This window comes from Pollachius pollachius, assembly GCF_949987615.1.
Source record: "Pollachius pollachius genome assembly, chromosome: 19".
Classification (NCBI taxonomy): Eukaryota; Metazoa; Chordata; class Actinopteri; order Gadiformes; family Gadidae; genus Pollachius; species Pollachius pollachius.
In genome coordinates, this window is record NC_136952.1 from 8,915,997 (window position 1) to 8,935,540 (window position 19,544).

Below are 19,544 nucleotides of genomic sequence, written 5' to 3' on the forward strand. Positions count from 1 at the left end.
GTAAAGTGTTGGGGTTTTGTTATGGCATATTTGGATGAAATTGATGTGTCTTTTTACTGAACGATACATTAAAAACTGTGTAACTTAAAGTCTACAGGTGTATTCTGATACACCCGTAGACTTTAAGTTACACAGTTTCATAGTAGTTTAGAACACAATAGAGGCAATAATCTTCATTTGCATTTTGGGAATATATTGTGTGACAGTAGTGCAAGGAATATCATGAGAAAAGAGATATAAGGAAAAGAAAGGGGAAGAATAAAAAACAGTAATTAATTTGCATTAACTTAACGTATTTGTTTTGTTATGGCAGAAAGTAAAGATGTGGTAAGGGACGTGGTCAACATTATACAAAGCTATGAATCAACAGACTTAACGAGTAAGAGCTACCCATTTGGGAAATAACCGACCTAGGAATTGATCACAACCACTGGAAATTTAGCGTAGCTTAAATGGCTAAAACCTACTTTCCAAATAAACACAACAACGTTTACATTATAACACATCACGAATTTACAAGACACACGTACAAATACAAAAGAAAGAGACATTTCTCAAACCAGAGTTTCGTCACGAGGTAAAATAAATCGAAGAAACTAGTATAACAAAAAAGCGAGCTATAAAAAAAATGTGCAGAGGGCTATGAGGGAGTAGTCGATAAGCCGGTGGAAAAACTCAAGAGTCTCTTAATAAACTATCGCAAGAATACATAAAACACAAGATTTTCTCCATGTGTTGTGTGTGTTGAGGTCTGTTGAGGCAGTTGGAGGTGGTCCGGACTGAAGATAAAGGCCAAGAGTGTAGCAGTTTGCATAAGCATAGCGAGCAAAAGCAATTTCAAACGGATTAAAAGAAAGAAAGACAAATGCAACGATACAGAATCACGCAAGAAGCAAGCGATGGCATGGGAGCCCAGCAGGTAAGCTTGAGGGAAGGACGTTTCTAGAATATTCTGAATGCAGATTTTTGTAATGAAAGCTTGAATCTTTGTAAGAATTGTTTATGAATAGCGCTGAAGAATAAAGACAAACTGACTCACGCAAAGCCAGTGACGTCTATTGGCCATTTCTATATTAATGGATTCTAAAGTAAGCAAATATTTGGTAAAGTGTATTGCCACCCACAGTAGATAAATACTGAAAAGTAAGTATTTGTATGATAAACCGTTTTGATATGACTTAAGTCAGTGGCCTTCAAAATTATTGTAATGACGCATATTGACATTTTTGTCAGAGGTGCGTTCATGACTAGTGTTGTGGAGTTTGGGTCTTTGTGAATGATGAACTCAATTGCGGGAGATGGCATGATGATGAAAATGTGATTTCACAAACACAATATGCAAGAACAAATAGACACGTAAGCAGCTTAACAGAACTTTACACATTCACTGGTCACTCATGTAGGATTTTCTCTTAATAGATCACTGTTAAATAAGCTGTGTGACTTAAGACACTTTACATAAACTATATAGACAACACTATTTTAATTTGTAATGATTTTATAGTACTTTTTACACTATACTGCCACTACTATTAGCCAAACTGCCACAGTTGGCAAATGCCAAATCATTATCATTTGGACTTTTCCTTGTTATTTTTTACAGAGATTTATCAAAAAAAGTATCATGTTTATCAAATAAGTATAACCGTTTTTGTTAAATTCATTTTGGCAGCTACTATCACTTCTCATCACAGCCAATGTTATAGATCAAAGAGAAAGCCCTACATGTACTATACATCTGGTGCGTGATCATCTACAAATACAAATGACTACAAAGCAGACATCTACTGCCAAGCAGTGCACCCAAAGCGTTAGCAAACCAACTATCTGTATAGTCATACTATCTGTATGACTATACAGATAGTCATGGCCTAGGTCTTCAGTCACTGTGTGGGACTTTTGCTTTGTATAAACAAATGTAAAATATTTTTCATATGAAATTGAGGATATCCAAAGATCCCAGGTTACAGTTATTCTCAACATTTACAGTTGTGAGGGTGTATCACCTCTTTAAGAGAGGGACACGCTAGTCACACAAACACCACACCGTTCAAACTTCTTTAAATTTTGTTTAGTGGGGGGGGACGTTTACTTTGTTTGACTTACTTTCTGCCTCGTGTCGAGTTATAACTCCCTCCGTATTTCTTCCGATTAAGGATGAGAGCGGCAATTTCTGGCACGTAGCGAGCAAACATGGCCTACATGCAATGAACACAAAAAAAGAAAAAAGAAAATGGCATGCAGCGAAAGGCTCCACTGCGTCGGAGGCCCGCAGAGCCTCCCAGAATACTTACTTTCTCCCATTAACCGCACTATAGGAACCGCCATATTTCTTGCGGTTGCCTATTAACTCTATGATTTCAGGGACGTAGCTCGCAAACATGGCCTAAGGGAAAAAAAGATAGAAGACAGAAGAGGAGACTAAAAAAAAGGGATAGGTAAAAAAGAGGGAGAGCAAGCTCCTCTAGTTTTTGGCGATAAGATATCCGTTACATCTGGAAGAGTGAGTCGTGAAAAGTAGAATCTATTGATCAGTCAGATGGGGAGGGGGGATTGACAGTTGAAGCAACAGTCGGAAGAAAAAAAAAAAGCCGGAAGAAAGTAATCCATAACATGATTCAGTTGGGATCGAAGAGGAACGTTGATGAATGTAGCCTGAAATGATATCTTGGTTACATTCTTAACTATGAAGAGTAAGAATGGAAAGCGAGAAAAAAGAATTGCCAAGCCAGCATCTACGAATATCAGAGGTAGAGGGGAAAAAAATTGCATAAAAAATATGACGGTTGCTACGTCAATCTGCGATAGAAAAAAAAGTGAAAGAAGCTTAGAAAATAAAGCCTTATGCGCCATGTTTCGTCCAACAAAAAACACATGATGGGTTGATTTGATCTGCCTAGCTTGATGGAAATCAGATGTTAGCTAAAACTTTGTTTAACTCTTCATAGATTCATAATGTGTGCTTTGAATGACAGTGGTGCACTAATTATATCTAGATTTACGTGTACATTGCCATTTTGCCATCTTCTTCTGTGCAATAACTATTAGTTATGGAGAACCCTAGATCTTATTCTGGAAAACTCTCAAAGACGTATCCAGAAGCTTCCAGAATCCTGTGCTTAGAATCCTGTGCTTAAATATAAATGTGAAAAACTCATTCTGTTTGATATAACATCTGCACATAACATCATACAGTACATGGTATACATAAGACATCTGCAGCTAGCTATACTACTAGCATCCAAAGCTAGCTAGTTTACGTATAACTTTTCTATAGCTACAGATATTATAAAGAGAGTGAGTTATACTGTTTATCCATCAAGCTGGTCTTAAATCAAGCCCAAATCATGGTGTTTGTTGGAAAGTGGGTAGAAATGGAGGACAGTGATGCCACCTGAAATCACGGTTATTTCCACTTATTAAACCAAATTCTATACAGCGGGACGAGACAAAACGATAAGCATACACAACAAATCAATCAATGAAATAATTCTAAATAGATTCAATCTGTTAAAACAAAAATGAGTAAGGAACGAGGAATTAAACAATATGTTAAAAATGCAAAATAACTCCAAAATTCTAATAACTAGCGTTTATCCACAGCAAACAGCGAACACAAAAAAAAACAGAAAATAATGCCATGCATCTTACAGCAAGGGTTTTCCATCATTGTAAGCTAACCGTTTATTTTTGGCGGGGGATAAAGTATGAGAGGTTATTTTACCAAACCACCAAGGATGAAGAAGACCATGAAAAGACGACCCAGTGTGGTCTTTGCATAAACGTCTCCATAGCCCACAGTGGACATGGTGACCATGAGCAGGTAGACACACTCCCAGTAGGAGAGAGCCTGGGAGTTCTGAAAGTCCTCCCATGGGTCTCCAGAGTTTTCCACCTGGAACACAGGTCAGGATGTTTACAGCAGGCGATTGAGAGAACCAACGTCAAGGTAGGGATGGAGACAGAGGCAGAGGCTTAGTGAGTGAGTGAGATAGTTCTATTTTTTTGCACTGATGCTTCAGATTATGAGTGAGTGAGTGAGAGAGATAGAGACAATGAGGAAACCAATATTACGGCTTGAGTGAATTAATGAGCAAGTGACTTAGTGACTGTGGGTGTTGTGTAGAGAAATTTATTTCCATAAAATGCTAACATATGAGATACGATCAATTGTGGGACAATGACAAAAATTCTACCATTCAATTATACTAAATTGCATTGTATGTAAACAAACTTTTGAAATGATGTAATAACAAGTTGTTTGTTATACCAAATACAATCATGTGCCATGCTCCTACAGTGCATGTTGAATGAGCTGGTGACTCCAAACTTACCAAATGGATGAATCCAGCTGCTGTAAGCCATGTGCTTATGAAGATTGAGCACAGGTTCACCAACTTTATCGAGTTACTAGTGGAAAAGGCATTACAACACACTGCTGTAATCTTCAATATTCAAACATACCATTATAGCACAGTGAGCGGGCGAGGGGGTTCAGAGACTTACGTAGTGTTACAGCACGTTGTTCAAATACAAAAATTGGATACATGATCGTATCGTAGAACACATTTTACCGGGATGCAAATTTGTTGCTACAAAACGCAAGTGCATGTGGTTTGTATGACTTGTATGTCTCTCCATTTTAAACTTCTGCATTAGTACAAGGGAATTATGCAAGTAAAAAAAAAACCATAATGTTCTGGCCAGACAAATGTCTTTCTTGAGATTAAAAATGTAACCGTTACACACTGTGATGTGATTTCAGTGGCCTCGGTACATTCATTGAGTGTGTGTGTTTGTGTGTGCCCTCTTCTTACCTTCCTCTGAGTAAATGAGTGAGGAGATTATTGTGAACATTTTGTCGAGCTATAAGCTCTCGCTGACATCTGCGCAAAAAAACCTTAATTCTAAACAGCAGAGGAATGGACAGAATGGTGTGTCCAATTCTGCAGGATTCAGACTATTCTGTGGCAATATGTGTGTAAGCATAACTTAGTTGAAGAAGAATAACATATAACTTAAAACATACAGACCATAACTATACTATAATACTACAGCTTTTTTGGGGTATTGCGAAATAGATCAAGTACAAAATAGTACTTTTAAACTCTTTTAAAGCTCCTATATAGAACAGCAAACCACAAAATAAATTAATAAATCATGCGTTGAAAAACAAAAAAATGCCCCAACACACAGCATGCAACATCTGAGCGTACACATGCAATGTCTCTGAAATAAACAGGAAACAAATGGAGTACAAAACATGACACACATTTCGGGGTAAGACTCAGATCACGACAATGAGAAAATAACAAAGGACTTACCTCGTTTTCAATATATTCAAAAACTGTAAAATTTCTGAGAACTGTATGAGTCTTAAGGCCCTTAAGAACCTCAAGCCTGTGGGGAGAAAGACCAAGAGTGAGTTACCCGGGCGGTGAACACAACAACAGGGGTTAAACATCCTCCACTGACCCCCCAGCGCGCACAGTCTCACAGCACGCCAAACAACACCCGCATACCTGTCAGCCCCTCGTCCATTTTGACCAGCTTCAACGGATTCATTTTGGTTCCAAAAGTAACAATCGATCGCTAGTCCTGATGAAAGACGACTTACAACCACGCCAAGAGATGCAGCACTAGCTCTGAATATTAACCTATGCAAAAGGAATACTGCAGCCACCGTGGGACGAGACAGTGCCCACCAATTCGGCCTGGTCTGGGAAACCTTGATTAAAATGTGACTCATATGCTTTTAATCTCGCTCGCATTATCTACCTGATACGGTTTTCATTAGCGAGGTGTGTGTCTGTGTGCGTGTGTGTGTTGGGGGGGGGGGGCAGACGCACAGCCCAAAACAGCCAGCGAGATGAGACCCTGGATTATCAACAGAGACAGGTGGGTGTCCCGTGGGCTTCGATAAACAGAGGTGACGTCAAATCAATCTTTTTTTGCCCCTCGTTTCAAAAGAGGCTGCAGAGAGAGAGACAGAGTGGAGTTGAAGCCTGCTGCACCGAAGTGAGTGAAGGGGATGTGAGTCAGAATCACCACTGACAACAAAGTGCCTCCACAGGCCATCGATTAGTCAACCACACGCCGGTGCTCACTGGAGCCCAGAGCCCTGTCAGCCAAGCACCACGCTGTTCTATGACTCAACCGACAGCGCGAGGTAGACTGCGTGTGGATTCGCCGACCTGCCATACGTTCCTTGGACGCACAACCTAGGAAATCCTGAAGAGCCCCTTTACAGTATATATCGATAGTGAACCAAGCGACCAAGACAGCAATGCAACTGGATGTCCCACTATCAGATTTCGAGGCTTTCAAACAATGAATAGTGAAAAATGAAATAAATAACGTAAATAGCAGTCTTCCAACTGCAAAGAGACGGGGTTATGCTTTACCTGTGTAAACATGGCCCTATCAATTCCTGGTGGTAAAAGCTGTCTAAATAAACATTTTTTTTGTGAAAAAATAGCATCTGAAAGACTTTATTCTCTGCCAGCAGGGATTTCGTATTTTTGGGTGATAATTTACAGTAGCTTTCGCCTGCTGGCCACATAAGAACAGAAGTGCACAGCAAAGCCTCAAAATCCTCATCTTGAGCCTGTTCCGTCTGACAAACACACACACACACACACACACACTGGGGGGGGTTGGGTTACCCTCAAGGTGGGTGGGGCGGTGTGAGGAAGAAGGGGGGGATCAGGTGGGAGCGTTCCCACCTTCATCCTCCTCCTCCTCCTCCTCCTCCTCCCCCTGCTCCCTCTCGGAGTCTCTTACCCCAGTAATAGACGAGGTGGAAGCACGAGCCCAGGTTATAGCACACCGTGTCCTGCTCTGCCTTCTCGGCGGCCTGCCCGTGTCCGGACCTGACCCGGTACCCCTTCTGGAAGAGCTCCCCCGTGGACTTCTTGCGCCGCCTCTGGTTCACCACCGCCGCGGTGGGGCGGCTCCCCGCGCCGGGGCGGCCGTACACCATCATCTTGGCGGGGATCATGATTCTAAGCACTGGGATCTGAGATCTCCACCGCCGCCCCCCAGCCCCCCTCCGGTAACAAGCGAGCTAGGCAACGTTCGGTCCTTCCAGTCAACGGTGAGATGACCAAGCGTCCCGAGGTTAGCCTGCTAATGGTTGTGCAGGTTTACTGGTTCACTGTTGAGCATCTCCCCCCCCCCCCCCCCCACCCCCGGGTAGCTTACTCCGACATGAAGTACAAAAAAAAAAAAAGGGCGGGCATTGCTGTGGTTCGACGACAACACGACAAGGAGACCAAACGCGTATCAGGATGTTTGATTTGACCGGCGCGGCGAGAGTGGGAGGGGCCAACGACAACCACAACAAAATAACACCACAAAAAACAAAAAGAGGAAATGAGTGATCAAATAAGACCACATGGGGATCTCATTTGGCGGCGGACCCTGGGAGAGTCCTCGCCTGGCCGCGCCTGGGTACAAGAGACAGGGGGCTTAGAGAAAACCCCATTTCCCATCAGGATATTAAAGTGTAAGCTCCTTTAGCCCTCATCCAGAGAAATCAAGAGGCCCCGGGCAGCTAGTGTACACATCAGATGGACGGATAGCCTGGTGTAATCTCACCATGGTGCCATGGTCCAACACTGATGGTGACTAGCAAGCCGTTCATTGACTGGTGACACTGAAAGGATCTGTAGTCTTGGAAGGTTTCATTTTTAACAGCACACGGGTCAAGTGACACACCAGTGTCTTCCGGATAAGCTTCTGAATCAGAGCCTTATGGATCAGAGCCTTCTGAATCAGAACCTTCTGAATCGTCGCTCTTCGTCCGATGATGCAAACGTGTGCAATTCACATGCCCTCGTGAATCATGTGAATGAAATCTTATTGTGCTGATGTAGATCCCGTTATAGTTTCAATTGGGTGTGCCACATTGAATGGCCAAGCTTGAGGAAAACACAATGCAGCAATGTGTCTCGTCTAATTGCTCTGATTCCAGGGTCAAACGATCATAATATGTATGTAACTGCATGTAATAGAACTATTATATTCATGAATTGCAATTATACATCACGCACTCATCTTCACCGCAGTCACTCAAAGTGATGTGTGTGTGGCCTGATTCATTTCTACAACAACCATTTAGGAGACGACCCCCACAATCACTTCACTGAATTCCCACGAAGGGGGGATCTCTCCGGGCGAGTTGCGGCGGCCAGATTAATGGTGAAAGCCTCTTTCTGTGTTTACATTTCAGCCTATGATTTAAAAGCTGCAGTGTGGCCCCTCTGCAGATGGCTAAGCTAGATGGGTATGAATGTGATGCTCTAAAGCACTCAATGTTCCCCTGGCAAAGCTTTCACTTCAAACTGCAGGAGATAAATGTGACTCCAAAATAAATAGCCAACAGCCCACCAACCGAAGAAAATGGACTTCATGCAGCCTCAAACAATGACACGGTACATCTGAACGGACCGTCGAAATCCGAACAATGGCTGTAGTTATGAAGTGATTGTTTGGCAGGGTAGTCAGAGGGCTATCTTTTAACATTCGTTGTATGCATGTACTTCACACACGTTTGGACATTTGCGAGCATGGATGTCTGCTGATGCATGACAGTTATTCATGCATCAGCAGGAAAAAACAGTATTTTGTGCATGAGAGTGATTTCTTTGTTCAAGCCTGAACCCGGGCTTACAATTACAACCAGTTAGTGTAAAGTGTGAAGTGTGAATATATCAATGAATGTACGTACACAAACAAAAAAATTGTATACAACGATGGAAGAAGAACTAATTTAATTAAGAACAGTCCTCTGCTGTACTCTGGCCGGGCAAGTGCCAGCAGCAACCACTAGATGGCAGTGTCCATGCAAGCTTCATGTGGCTTTCAAGTTGTGGGCGGGTGACGTCATCGCCAGCGTCGCTCAAACAACATGGTACCACATCCACATTCATCAAGTACCACTTTAACAGGACAATGTTTATTTTTCCAGTGTACTTAAACCAATACTGAATATATGACAATGCTGTATTTGATAGAAACGCAGGTACATATAGTGTTGGGTGTGAACCACATTCATCAAAAGAACAACTGCTAAATGTTGCTCTCAGAGCCAATAATGAGGTGAGGAATACAGAAATGAAATCCTCGCAGACGCATTCCTGGTGAGGGGATTCACACCTTTTGCAAACGAAAACGTTCTCTAGTACCAAAGAACCACGAACAAAGCCGGTGACCTTCTTTTAAACCCGGTCTGACTCATACGTTGACCTCCATAGATTGTCTGGTATGATCTATGCACTGGGTGAAGGACATTCCAACAATGAAGAGCCGCCTGACGCTGACAGCCACATCACGCAGGAATTGCTCCCACGGAAATGTGCGTGACCAATTTAAATGATGGAGCCCTTGACCTCAACTATCCCAGCGAAAGGCTCATCTCCCGGCGACCATGAGTGTGGGACGTTTAGCCTGTTGAAACTATCGAGAAAACAATAAAGCCTGATGCCTCGCCCCTTCGACGTCCACCTGTTATCCAATTTGTGTGCTCGCGCGGAACGGAAAGTTCCCACTGAGTGTCGGCCGCAATGACTTTCGCTGCCAAAGAAAGTCTCGCAACATTGGTAATAATACTCAGGGCGACAAAAGGGCATCCGGCCAAGCAGTTCCCCGTCCGTAAAGAGATTACGCCGTGACCCCGAAACGAAGACCTCAGCCATTCTCAGACAAGTGGTGAAAATTAATTATACACCGTGGAGTCGGACCGATTTGTCTTGGCTCGAGAGCCCAGTTTTCTCCTTCATTGAACACAAGGAGCTCTTGAAGGGGAACTCTCAAACCACTGGGTGGCACCAAAGGCTTGAGACCTCTCCAGTCTCTACTCAAAACCCCGCACACACACACTCGCACACACACACACACACACACACACACACAGACACACAGGATGACGCCTGAAGCCCTGGCACGGCATAGACACACAGCCCTCCAGACAGTCCCCTCACCTAGCCAACTTCTGTTCAGGTAGACGGACACAAAGACGGGAGGCACGGTGAAGAAGTCCACCACGGAATTGACCTCCAGCCAGAACCACAGCTTGTCGTTGGCAGCGATGAACTGGGAACAATGGACAAAGAAGGCACGGTGATTACTCTCCACAGCCCATGTATGGCTCTCTGGTCGCTTGTGGAGCGGTGTGGCTGTACTCACGCGCAGGCCAAAGTAGAGCAGGAAGAACACGTTGAACGCCATGTCGATCTGCAGCGTGTAGTCCTCGTAGAAGTAGTGGCAGGACTCAATAGCACTGCAGAGTAGAAGAGAGAGACAAACATGTATCAGGTCCAATAATAACATAGGGAGGGAGATGATGGGGAATAACTCTACCAGACACATATATTATGACATTATTAAATGGCACACATATGCATTCTTCGTTTGCCTGAAGATGCAATCCAAATATTTTCACAACATAGATTATCTTTAAAGTGCAATAGTGAATCGTTTTCTCAAAAGGATGTTTCACTGTTAAGAAAGAAACATGCATTCATTGTCCGTACAAGCAATAACTTGAGTAGTATGCTTGGTTAACCCTTAAATAACTGCCAAACGTGTCTCAGGAATAAGCCTTATTCGCCCACGCAATACGGCTTGTTTCTAAGCGTGCCCTTTTCCATTTCCTTTCATCAATGTGGCTGCCTTTCCTACCTCTGTAGACACGATCAATGTTGGTTTTTTAGTTGGCTATTAGAAGCTATCAGGCTAGATGGAAATGCAAAGCAAGAAGCAGTAGTTTAAGGGTTAAATACATGCAGGGTTCATATCGTTCCTCTATGTGATCAAGCAGCAATGGTGGATGCTAGCAATGTAGTGGAGTCTCACCCTCAAAAAGCTTGTTATCTGGCAATAGGAATTCACATAAACAATAAAGAGAAATAAGTCACCACGTCAGGACTCGGCAAATGGCAATACATTCATTACATGGGTTAGTAAAGGGTACTTCCTGAATAGGGTGGAATCTGCTGTTTTGTGAAGATTCAAGCCATACATCTGTAATTGGCAAAAAAATTGGGGGAAAAGAAAACAAATAGAACAGACCATTCACCCAATAGCGTGTATTATTGTTGGACTTTGCCATAGAACCATTTAATCGACAATTGGACATTGAATCCTGCCATGTTTACCATGAGGGCAGTGAAGGAGTTAACAATGGATGTCAGCAACTGTTAATCATGGATCATGCAATTGTTATGGCTTGGGTGTGAAGGCGAGGTTTAGTTTTTCCTTAGGGTAGGTTAGTGACTTGCGTATGTGAAGTGCGTGTCGGTTGGATAGAGTTTTGTGTGTTTCACATAGGCAACATTGGTGCATCCTCCCTCTACAACAAACTGGCTTTCTGGTTGTACCGCTATAGTGAATGGTGTGCACCGTCTATTGATCCATAAAAACTACTCAAAACACGTTTTAATACCACTCAGAATGAGGGCGGACACATTTGTTACGCAACGGTTTATTAACTACCTGGGATAAAGTATTTTTCATCAAGTGGCCTTTATGGGTTGATACTAAAATGCCCCAGGGATTATATTGGGGTTGCTCGGATGTATGTGATGTCAAGGTTCTTTCTCACACACACACACACACACACACACACACACACACACACACACACACACACACACACACACACACACACACACACACACACACCAAGACCGATGTTCAATCTGGTGCCCCTCTTACAATAGTCAAACACTTCTCCCTGATTCTCTGCAAAGATGCCCAGGCCACAGTAATGCCTGTCGTACAGCAGGCAGACCAGGCCAGAGTAATGACCGCAACGGGCCGAATCTGCTCTGCTGAATAATTGAGTTCCAGAGAGGGGCCTGGTCAGGAAGGGACAGCGGCTGTCATAGATGTAACCCCCCCCCACACCACACACACGCACACGCACACGCACACGCACACGCACACGCACACGCACACACACACACACACACACACACACACACACACACACACACACACACACACTTCCCCCTCTCTTCCACTGGCTATAGGCCGATATAAGCCCCAGGCTGAACCTGAATAAAACACACCAGGACACTCATTGAATGTGAGAAATGGAGATGGTCATCTGCTCAAGTCAAGATTGACATTGGCAGGATGACTCAAGAGAGAGACCCGCGGCAATACATAATAATGGTATCACTGTGAATCTTATGTCCCCATAGGCAAGCCTCTTGTTCTACAGGGACCGGGTGTATTGGCAATTATACAAGGGGTGTCAGAATTATTCCAAGCCAGGTCGCAAGACACACCTGGGAGGGTGCAGGAAAGCCTTATTATGGGAGACGACAATTCAGGACAGCTGACAGGTGCACAGGGATCCTAAATTAGTGTCACAAAACGATGTGAAAAAAATCTGAAAAAGTCGGAAAAAAAAAAGTATCTGTAGGCCTGAAGATAACGGACAAGATAGATGTGAAAACCCATCGCAGGGATATAATTGTAATGTAGGACATTCCGCATCGAAAGTTATAAAAAAGCACACTATATGACACAATGGAGTAATGAACAGCGTGCCGGAGAAGCTATGCATCACTTTCCAGACTCTTTCTAGGTCGGGTGTCAACCGGAAGAGAAAAAGTTATGCATAAAGGAGGTTTTATCTGTGCTCCGGAAAATAAAAAGTATTTTCTTTTTAGCACGGTGATGTAAGAGTTTCCTGTTGACTTCCTGTCCGTGGCGGCGGCTAGGTGTACCGGTCCTCCCTGCCGGAGGGAAAACCCCCCAGGGCTAATTAGGGAGCCGGCGGCCTCTGTCAGCCGATGCTTGCAAGAGGGGGGGCGCCCAGGGGAGTACGCTAACTTCCTGTACTCTGGCCCTCGGTATGAGGCTGGCTGGGTGGACAGGTGCGTTAAAGATAGGATCTAAGAGATCTAAAAGTTAGACTTTAATATAAAAACTAGAACAAAGACAGACCCCTCCCCTCTTAACACCACCACTGCCACCACATGACTCAGCCATTCCGGATAAAACGGCCAAAACATTATTCATGGCACGGCGTATGCGTCGCCAACAAGGGCATCGCTAATGCGTACGGAGGGCGAGGCGAGGGGTCAAAGGTCACTCTTCATCCGCCGAGAAGGGCTATTGGACACTGCGGGCTGGGCCGAGGGGAAGGGAAGACACAGATGGCGTCGCCGATGGGCCGTAACTCTACCTTCTGGTTTTTCCACATAATTACATGAGACCGCGCTCACCATGCGGAGCCTGAGCAGAGCCACGCAAAGCCCCCCGCCTCATATGCAGTCTAATGAAATGACCTCAACCCCCGCGGCCCACCAAGAGTACAACGGGCAGAAAAGAAAAAGCCCTGTCTGTTAGAAGGAGAAAACGATTTCTCACACCCAACATTCTTTTATATCGACTTCCTTTGCCGAGGCCCTGATGAAAGCGTGTGTTTGTGGTGGCTGCTGCTCTTCTGCCGACTTATGGAATGTCCAGACGAACGGTAAACAGAATTGGTAAACTGTAGCGCTGGGAGCTCACAAAGCTGGGAGGCTCTGTTCCCAGAGACTGATGAGCGATGGCGATTGTTCTGGAACGTCGCTCCCGTTCCTGTTTCCTGTCTCCAAACCCTGCAGATTAGTGCAGCTCCATCTGAACACGATAAGTGTGGTTTTACCACCTTGAGGTAGCCTGAGGAAACCCATAGGGGGAGCAGTCCCCAACTAGAATCATGCAGCACACAGTTCATGAACGACATTTATGAATCGTTTTATGCATACAAAGGCGATGACTTTGTGGTTTATCTTGGGTGGAAGGGTGACTATGGGCTACTCTCCTGTTCTGTGACACCGGAGCGATGGGGGGGGGGGGGCTTAGAATCCCAGGGTCAAAGTTCAAAGCTTGCGTTATGCTTGGAAAGACACCTGCGTGGTCGAAATACATTTCATCCGGTTTCAATTACGCACTCTGCTGTGCAGCGGCAAGAGACAAGGTGGGCTTTGATGTGGTTTACAGCTCAGAGAGAGAGAGAGAGTTATCCTTATATAAGATATGAGATTGTAATTCACACAACAAAACTAAATATGAAATACTTACTCGGAGGAATCGATGAAGTATATTACAAGGGCACCAATGCTGAGGGCAAAGACGAGCACCACCTGAAATATAATAAAAACAATGAAAGAAATGGATGAATGAAAAGACAGGAATACACAGAGGTACAGGTGCAAGATTTCCGGCAGCTAAAAAACGGTTAAAGTTGATGGCTTTCTGCCTTTGGCTTTCGTTGTGTTGGACGACATGTCATGTAGACCAGGGCCACACACATACCTGTTTTTGTTTACCATGACGTTTGACATTTAAAGGCTCAGGAGAAAGGAATGCAGCAGTTGTTAATGTCCAGAAGTAATTTGCCTGTTGAAGAGGCTGACTAACTAAAACCCCAGCGATTCCTATGTTTGCCACTCACTGTCTCAAAGACCTGTTCAAGAGGTTCACAAAGCTTGAGTTTCGTTCACACACCATGTCTCACTCCTACGCTACCTTTACCATACTGCTAAGAGCACGTCATGCATTGAATTATTGTGACTTTAAATGCATTCATGTATTCATTGACACACATAAATACATGAATGTACACTTCAATTCATAGGTCAGTCTTTGATTCTCTCTCTCTCACGCACAACCTCACACCCAAGCACGGCCAGAGGCCCACACACACAAACAAACACACACACAGATAAACACAAGTCCATTAACTAAACAAGCTCCTCCGCTGTAGTTCACCTCATGAATTGTCAATTGTAAATATATTGTAGTGCTTTTATAACAGGCATAAACACACACAAACACACACATACACACGCAGGTGAGCGGCACTACCATACCGTTGGCAATACTATTCAGCTTGTAAAATTGTCAGTGTGTGTGTGTGTGTGTGTGAAAATGTGTGTGTGTGTGTGCTTGCATACATGTGTGTGTGTGTGTGTGTGTGTGCAAACGTGTGTAAGGGAAAATGTGCATGCAGTGTTTCCCTCAGCACTGTATGGTTAAGGCAGCCACTTTAACAAGTGCCCCCCCCCCCGCTCCTTGACCACCTTGACTAAGACAGTTTCTGGGGGAAACACTGGCATGTATACATTGCTGTGTATGAGTGTGCGTGTGTTTGTGCGGCTCCCATTTTGTCCGTTCCTGAGAGGGCCATCCCCCGCCACTCCAAGAACCCACCGCGACGCCACAGAACCAAAGGCTCCAGACATGCTAGCATTGCCAGGCGGACGCACTCTTCCTGTGACAGCGGCAAACCATGACAAACACACACGGAGCACTGAGAGTGAATCAATATAACGCTCCTTGTCTGTGTGGCCATGTTTCCCCCTGTGGCGGACACAGGGGGGAAACATGGCCACAGGAAGGAACAAACAGTCAATGTCCATGATGGAACTGGGAACCAGAGCGTCTACTCCTGTACAATGTGACTCAGCAGCCTTTTCAGCTGATGCTAGCAGAGGCAATAAGGCTACACAATAATAACAATAATAATAAAGCAACACAACAATAAAACCATTAAGATAGCCGTGTTTGAAACGGGTGTACTGAGAGAGATTTTGTGAACAAAACTTTTAAATTAATATAAACAGAACAGAGCATCATCATATGAATAAAATGTTGTTTTTTTTAAGAGGTAACAAGCATTCCAGTGTTGTTGCATGTGTCATGCATATGACTGAGTCACCTGGAAACAGACTCTTAAACTTGAATAAACCGGCTCTACAAATACTTCATTCCAAAGGTTAGATTTTCATCAAATTGACCCATGTTATTACTTTAATCAACACTCAAGGACACACATTACATCAGAGGATGAGAATGTGGCCTAAGCAACCCGCTTTCTAAAAGTCATTATGATATTATAAATGGAGGGAGGACGGCAGGGGAGGGAGGGAGGGTTGAGGATTGCGGAGTTAATCCGCAGAGACAAAAGCCGTCTCCACGCAGAGAACACGTTTAACATAATGCACTTCAGAAGTTGTCTGTGACCTCTCGTGCCGTAGCCGACTAAGAAGCCTCACAATGGGTCCCCATGCGCACGGAGGCCAAAAGGGTGTAAATAATGGATAAGCTCAGGGCCCAGTCATTTCCATGATGTGAAATTGCATTGTCACCGCACAATTGACGTCTCCGTAATGAGAAAACACCTCCATGCATTTTTTATCTCTCTCCCCACCCCCCCCATCCCCTCCCCCTCCCCCTATGTCCCCTCCCGCATCTTTAATAGGACAGGAGGTGTCTTTATGTCTTTAGAAGGTAGAATGTCTTTAGAAGGTAGAATTAATAGCAAAACTGTTGTAATAATTCTCCTCTTCTGCCCCACCATGGGGAAGTTTTGTTACAATCAAAAGTTTGCACAACACAATTTACACGATAAATTGGTTAACATTGAATCCTTGAGTTGTTGTTGTTTTCCTTCACTGTTAGGCAACCGTTTTTAGCTGTGCTAACATAATTGCACAAGGGTTTTCTTATCATCAATTAGCCTTTTAATTAGGCTAACTAAATACTGTACCATTAGAACACAGGAGTGATGGTTGCTGGAAATAGGCCTCTGTACACCTCATTATTTACCACATTAACTTAAGACTGTATTTCCGATTAATTTAATGTTATCTTCATTGAAAAGAAACTGTGTTTTAGGCATTTCCAAGTGACCCCAAACCTTTTAGCGGTAGTCTACATCTTCATCAGCCCAATATTATTACTATAATTGCTATTGCTCCTAAGCAAGACACCGTCGTACTTCTAGCAGCGATGCCCCCGTTACCAGCAGCCCAAGTCCCCCCCCCCCCCCCCCCTTCCACCGCACACTTCCACAAAACATCACACCTTTCAGGGGCCAAAAGCACCCGGAGCAGCGCTTTACTCTGGAAGCGAAGCGGAGTCCCTCGACGCCACATTCACCGCCGATACGAGCTCCTGGGTGGAAGACGCCGCGCCCCGTGTCACACGGTTTTACTACGCGGTCGACACAGCCCACATCATGTCACGGTAACTAATGTGTGTTATTACGCCTAATGTGCCCAATTTCTCCACAGACAGAAATGACTGTTTGAGGCCAGTTCCCCCCTCCCCCCCCGCGGCAGCTCACTTGGCGAGGGATCCGATGTGGTAAACGTCGGTCTCAATGAGGACGCCGCTCCACAGCGCTGGGCCATTCAGCGCTTGGAGCGCCCTCCAGGCCTCCACTTAGAGGCTGACTCACCGGCGGGAAAGGCATTGTGAGATACAAGCGAGTCGAGTGAGAGAGAGGACTCCTTGACCGGGTTCGGCTGAGAAACTCGCACGGACTGACTCTGGGAAAAGAGGGGGTGGCTCGATTATGGAAAAAGATCATATTCACGATTATTTCGGTCAATATTGAAATCCAGGTTATTCTAACTATTATTTTTGAGTTTGAAAACATGATGCATTTATTAAGCATTCCTCTCCAAAAAAAAACGTTGTAACTGAGAACTTCCTCTTAAAATATACGCTAAATGTTCAAATAGACAATGTTCAAATCGAAAATAATGGACAAATAGCTATCCAGCTGTTCTGAAATTTCTATAAACATTCAATGAATACAAATACTATCGAGTTGAAACTAAACAAAATCGTTTCAACCCGATTATATTAGTTTGACGTGAAAATCAAAATTCGATTAATCGCACAGCCCTACTCTCTGACAGCATCGCCTGTCAGGTCAGATGGGAATGTGTAATTTAAATGGTTGTGTAGGTGAGATTTGGGAGTAGGACAGAGAGAGAGAGAGCAGAAATGGGGTGGAAAGGAGAATTAGGCAGCCAAAATGATGTCCCCTCCCTCTCTGCTCCCTTCCGCTATGTGTTTCTCAGCCATTGAGAAGCGATGCATTATACGCACCTGTGATTGACAGGCAAGATGCTATACCCCAACCAATCCGGGGAGAGATGCCAGAAATGAGCTGTGATAAGCCAGGAGAGAAGTATAAAATCTAAATTGGCTCATATAGGGGCTGGCGCAGTCTACTCGATATTCACTCAGAGCATACTCAGTAAAAGCTGACCGAGGGCTTTGGCATTTCTTTGAAATTACACTCAAATAATGGCTCATAAATCTTACCTACCTCACCCCTCATATACATATTCTACAAAAAAAAACAACTTCCCATTTCTGTATTATCAATTGGCCTCTTTTGGGCCACAGATGAGGACTTTGGCTAGTCCTGCCAGATGTGTCCCCTGAGCCACACCGATCAGCCACCACAATAGTAAAAAACAGATCACTTCCAACGCTCCATCTATAACTGAACCGGCTAAAGCCAGGGGTCAGCATGTTCCGGAATTTCTTAAAGCCTGTAGTTACCGGGGTGGGCGGGAGGGGGAGAGGGGAAGGGCGGGAGGGTAGGGGATCAGAGAGGCCATTGGGGGAAAGCCAGAGATTTGTGCATCGGCTCCATTCACTGCATCTTTGTTCACAGGAAAAGCTGCTGCCCTGGATCTGAATCTGCCACCGGCTCCACCGCCACCGATGGAGAGGCTGCACTAGGACAGGTCACATCCAACAACGGGGGGAGAGGACCCCAGCCGGGGAGACTTTCTTGCCCTAACTTTGGGTTACTGGAAAAGCTCATTAAACGTCTTTAAACCTGCGTGTCAATGCACCTCCGGGGTGACTGCTTAGCAGCAGAGCCCGGGTTCCGGTGGACCAGAGGTCTGGTTCGGCTAAAATAAGCACTGCCGGAAGGCCGCCCGTGGGAAATACAGGGCCGACCCATCTGTCCCCCTGTCCTGACGAGGAAATGCCACGCTGCATGTCATCTGCCACTCTGGACAAAATGTCACTCGTTAGGGGGGGAAGGGGTGCATACTAATGTCACTCATTGACATTCTTCGGCTGAACACTCCGGGCTGTCTGCCTCGACATGGATTACAATCGACTGGAGCCCTGTCATTTAAAATGATAAAGTGACGTTATTGAGATGTGGTTCACTTAGGGGTATTGGCGTCTCATTTACATTGTATTGGAGTGGATTGGGTGTGATCACCGCTGCATAATTACAAATGCTGCCAAAAAATAATAATACAGGAGGCTTATTATTCTAAGGTGGAAGATCCAATATTTAAAACAGTAGGATCAGGATGGTTAAATACTCAATGCATGGAAGTGCTCAATGATTACAAAGATTTCTTCGGGTAGCCGTCCGAGAGAAGGCCTCCTTGTGTCCGATCCGTTTAAGGGCGGAGCGACGGACACAGATTTATGTGGGCGGGGCTGAATTGATGAACACATCCTTGGTTGGCGCTGCAAATCTATCGACTTAGAGGACAGGAGGAACAGAAGAAGCTGCTGGGGCGGCTGGGCGGCGTTCAGGCTGTAAACGGCTGGAGGAGTCGGGGACCACGGATTGATGCGCACGTTTACAACTACACCCATCAGCCGCAGAACAGGAACCGTAACGGTGGAGGAGGGAGGGAGGGAGGAGGGGGGGGACTTTTACAACACACATTAACGAGAGAGTCCGGGGCAATTAGGGCCGA

At 44.7% G+C, this 19,544-nt stretch overlaps 1 protein-coding gene across 1 annotated transcript in view; it reads right to left on the minus strand.

Moving 5' to 3' along the window:
• LOC307090599 (calcium-activated potassium channel subunit alpha-1a-like) overlaps nt 1-19,544 on the minus strand; it is a gene marked incomplete at its 3' end in the record, with an annotated part of 77,352 nt that overhangs the window by 30,976 nt on the left and 26,832 nt on the right. Inside the window, exons 3-9 of the mRNA XM_079757331.1 lie at nt 14,086-14,147; nt 10,189-10,282; nt 9,984-10,095; nt 5,325-5,400; nt 4,335-4,410; nt 3,725-3,895; nt 2,295-2,386 (exon numbers count right to left, since the gene is read on the minus strand). Coding sequence (XP_079613457.1) covers nt 2,295-2,386; nt 3,725-3,895; nt 4,335-4,410; nt 5,325-5,400; nt 9,984-10,095; nt 10,189-10,282; nt 14,086-14,147 — 683 coding nt within the window. The remainder of the gene's footprint in view (nt 1-2,294; nt 2,387-3,724; nt 3,896-4,334; nt 4,411-5,324; nt 5,401-9,983; nt 10,096-10,188; nt 10,283-14,085; nt 14,148-19,544) is intronic.